At 44.4% G+C, this 4,005-nt stretch overlaps 1 protein-coding gene across 1 annotated transcript; it reads left to right on the forward strand.

The window, feature by feature from the left end:
* The first annotated feature begins 203 nt into the window (after positions 1 to 203).
* On the forward strand, positions 204 to 3,454 carry LOC119308448 (cyclin-dependent kinase B1-1-like). The gene is made up of 7 exons (XM_037584579.1): positions 204 to 630; positions 1,391 to 1,452; positions 1,543 to 1,654; positions 1,739 to 1,832; positions 2,512 to 2,581; positions 2,844 to 2,982; positions 3,078 to 3,454. Exons 1-7 carry the CDS (start codon positions 286 to 288, stop codon positions 3,168 to 3,170), a joined length of 915 nt encoding a protein of 304 aa, XP_037440476.1. The 5' UTR covers positions 204 to 285; the 3' UTR covers positions 3,171 to 3,454.
* The last annotated feature ends 551 nt before the right edge of the window (positions 3,455 to 4,005 follow it).

Consider the following 4,005-nt stretch of genomic DNA (forward strand, 5'->3'; position numbering starts at 1 on the left):
AGCCAGCACAGACGGGACGCGCCGCGCCGCACCGCACTTTACACCCTGCCATGTGCGCCCGGGCCCCGCTAATCATTCGCCACCGCCGCTAAACAATTCCGACCCCGCGCCCCTCGTCAATTCGACCGTTGCCCAACCCGCTCCCGCGGCCAGCCCCGCATTCGCGTTCCCTTCTTCTTCCCACCCTCGCCGCCTCAGCCTCCTCCCCCCCTCCCTCCCCCCATTTCAAACCCACCCCCTACCACACCACACCCCAAGGACCACCCGATCCGGCGGCGGCGATCCATGGACAAGTACGAGAAGCTGGAGAAGGTCGGGGAGGGCACCTACGGCAAGGTGTACAAGGCGCGGGTGGCGGCGACGGGGCAGCTGGTGGCGCTCAAGAAGACCCGCCTCGAGATGGACGAGGAGGGGATCCCGCCCACGGCGCTGCGCGAGATCTCCCTCCTCCGCCTCCTCTCCGCCTCCCTCTACGTCGTCCGCCTCCTCTCCGTCGAGCAGGTCACCAAGCCCTGCGGCAAGACCGTCCTCTACCTCGTCTTCGAGTTCCTCGACACCGACCTCAAGAAGTTCGTCGACGGCTTCCGCAAGGGGCCCTCGCCCAGGCCGCTCCCCACGCAGGTCGTCAAGGTATCTATCTACCATCTCCGTCCCAACAACGAGCTTTTTCTTCAGTATACTGTACTTACCATCTTGTCGCGTATCGATTCTTATAGTTACTTTCCCACGGAAATCTGTTACCTTGAAGCGCGGCGGCATCCGTGCATCTCGATTTACAGTATTATAATCTTGTCAAATGATGACGGTATGAATCGTAAGTGGACTAAGTAATTTGAAAGCACTGATCGATGTTGCTGTGGAGGACAGATCGTACAAGAATCAGATCAACGCATCAACCTAAGGCCTCATGCTTGTAACTAGAAAGGTCTAATTTTTCGTAAATTCGCGCATATATAGTTGCAACGGCAAATTAGGAATGTAACGTATCAGCATTTACAGTTCCTTGCTGGTGATGATCGCTCAATTCTATTTTGAGATCGAATGGAGAAATCTGTCTCATTCCTAAAGTGAAAGAACGCTGTGCTTACTTTGGAAAGTGGAAACATATAACGCACCATCAATCCGCCATCGTCGTTGCTTGGTTTCCATAGAAACCTTCTACTTGTCTCCACCGTAAAATTTTCTTCACGCGCTATTCAGTTTGGAGCCACAGTCGTCACAGGATCGGGAGCCGTTAACTGCTTGTAATTCTATCTTTATCCACCGGCTCCGTTTCGTATTTTGTTTCTCTCCATTAGCTTCTACCATGCACCTGAGCTGCACTCCGTGTTATAACTTGATTACTTCTGCATGAAAATGACAATCAATAACTTTCTTGCTCCTCTTGCAGAGTTTCTTATACCAGTTGTGCAAAGGAACTGCACATTGCCATGGCCATGGTGTGCTTCACCGGTTAGACTCTTGTTCCGTGGTGTTTGTTGCCGATACAGCATTGCATTTGCAGCTATATGGTTAATGCTATCCTGCTTGAAAACTTCATAGGGATTTAAAGCCACAAAACTTGTTGATCGACAAGGAGAAAGGGGTACTGAAAATTGCCGATCTTGGGCTAAGCAGAGCTTTTACTGTTCCCATGAAAAGTTACACCCATGAGGTACCGCTTAGTAAAAAAGTTCCTAAGATTTTACTGAGCATGCTCTAGTAAGTTCCTCATCATGTTATCTGTTTTGTGTTGTAGATTGTGACACTCTGGTATAGAGCTCCTGAAGTTTTACTTGGAGCCACACATTACTCAACTGGTGTTGACATTTGGTCCATCGGTTGCATCTTTGGTATGCCGATTGCAATTAGGCTTTGATCTTTGTTATGAAATGCCTTATTCTTGTATTCAGAACAAATAGTACAATCCATGTACAATCTCCAGAACAAAAATGCATTAGCAGATAAATCGGCACACTTGTGCAATCAGTAAAATAGAATAAATAGTTTATCTTGCATCACAGAAAAAAGTTCGATATTTTCATGCATCTTATGAAGCAGCACAATTTACTACAGAAGTAATCAGTAAAAGAGAACATATGTTTTACATTGCATCAAGACAAAAGATCTTAACTTTTTTCCAACCACCTTATGAAATTGTATGTCTTATTTTTATACTGAAATTAAATGTGCAATCTACGTTCAACTTCCTGAGCAAAATACAATAGCATATGAATTGCCACAGTTGATCACAATCAGTTAAGCAGAAACAAAAGTATAGTTTATCTCACATCAAACAAAAGAACTCGCATGCATCTTGTCAAGGATCGCATTTAAAAGAAACATTTGATAAGCATTCTACTAAATGCTTTTGTTTGAGAAGAAGTAAGCTCCAGTTTTCCACAGTCCTTGTGTTATCTGAACTAAACTCACTATATTGTGCTTCAAGTTCTTCCCTTGCTTTCTTTGACTTGACACTATACTGCGATTGTCAAGGTCTTCCCATTTTGATATTGTAACTTTCTAATACAGCTGAAATGGTCAGAAGACAAGCTCTTTTTCCTGGCGACTCCGAGTTGCAACAGCTGCTTCACATTTTCAGGTACTTTATCTTCTTCTTTGCATGAGCACCAACAATATGTAATACTGATAATACCAGAACTTTGCCTGGTTGGTTGATGGGATGGTGTATTAGTATGGTTGATCCTAGTGAATTGTTCTTGTTCTGTCCATTATTCCTTGTTCCAATGGATAAATAACTTCTGACTTGGGAAATCGATTGAAGTACGTATTACTACAACATCTGACAGTTTATTTCATTCTGTATGCATTTAATCATTTGACTGAAAACTGCTTCTGAAAAGGTTGTTGGGGACTCCTAATGAAGAGCAGTGGCCTGGAGTATGTGCTCTGAGAGACTGGCATGACTATCCACAGTGGAAGCCACAACATTTGTCACGTGCAGTTCCAACAATGGAGCCTGAAGGACTTGACCTGTTATCGGTAAATTAAGAAAAACATGAAACGCCAGTTTCGTATGTCTGTCCTTGAGGATGTTTGTATCTGAGCTAACAGTTTCTTGCTTCGCTGAACTGCAGAAAATGCTTCAGTTTGATCCAGCGAACAGGATCTCAGCTAAAGCGGCAATGGACCATCCCTACTTCGACAGCCTCGACAAGTCCCAGTTCTAGTTGTTGCTGCTGTCTTGGGAGTTGGGCCTTCGCCATGGAGCGAGGAGATTGGAGATTTGATTTGCTTGCCATCTAGGCAACCTGATCGATCTTGATTTATCAGCTACTCAGTTTTATTATTGAGTGGGCAATCGATTTGCCCATCTTTTTATATATCATTGTATGGTTTCTGGTGGTCGGAAACTGTACTGCCTCTCAGTAACTGGTCAGTTGCACTGTAATGTTATGTTTCCATCTGGTATGATGCTCTGTTTTATCTTTTAATATTATTATTTTTGAAACAAGGCAAAAAGATTTCCATTTTCATTGATTAAAAATAAAACCCACAAAGCGGGAAAAGAAAAGTAATTACTTCGGTTGCTTGGCACTCTTTGATCTTGGGGCGGCGGTGTTGCGGAAGAAGAAGCGACATCCTTTGTCCCTTGTGATCTTGTAAGGATGGTGTTGGTCCACAAATCCTTCACCAAAGTCATATTGGCACAATCACTAGGCATGATGTAAGTGAGCCCGAGCCAACCTTGAAATCATTCCACACTCTAGTCGTGTATCAGCATTGGTAAAGGAGATGCGCCGCCCGCCGGTTCTGCAAAGACGGCAAAATACATAATTTGGCGAACCCCTACACCGAAGTCTATTGTCCGGCCATAACCTACTGTGGATAACCAACCAAGCTTCATCTTTTGAGATCATTAACACATGTCTCTCCGCTGATTGTACATTAGTAGAGAGCATAGTTAAATTCATTTACATGTCCAGCGGATCCATGTGATTGATATACTCCCTCTGTTGCTAAATATATGACATTTTGGTAGTTCAATTTTACATCACATGCAAA

Source organism: Triticum dicoccoides, chromosome 5B (assembly GCF_002162155.2).
Source record: "Triticum dicoccoides isolate Atlit2015 ecotype Zavitan chromosome 5B, WEW_v2.0, whole genome shotgun sequence".
Classification (NCBI taxonomy): domain Eukaryota; kingdom Viridiplantae; phylum Streptophyta; class Magnoliopsida; order Poales; family Poaceae; genus Triticum; species Triticum dicoccoides.

Bases quoted from the DNA above. Each gene is read 5' to 3' on its own strand.
- LOC119308448 (XM_037584579.1), top strand. From the start codon at position 286: ATGGACAAGTACGAGAAGCTGGAGAAGGTCGGGGAGGGCACCTACGGC. The intron at 2,582-2,843 runs GTACTTTATCTT...GCTTCTGAAAAG, and splicing joins CAGCTGCTTCACATTTTCAG to GTTGTTGGGGACTCCTAATG. The intron at 2,983-3,077 runs GTAAATTAAGAA...GCTGAACTGCAG, and splicing joins AAGGACTTGACCTGTTATCG to AAAATGCTTCAGTTTGATCC.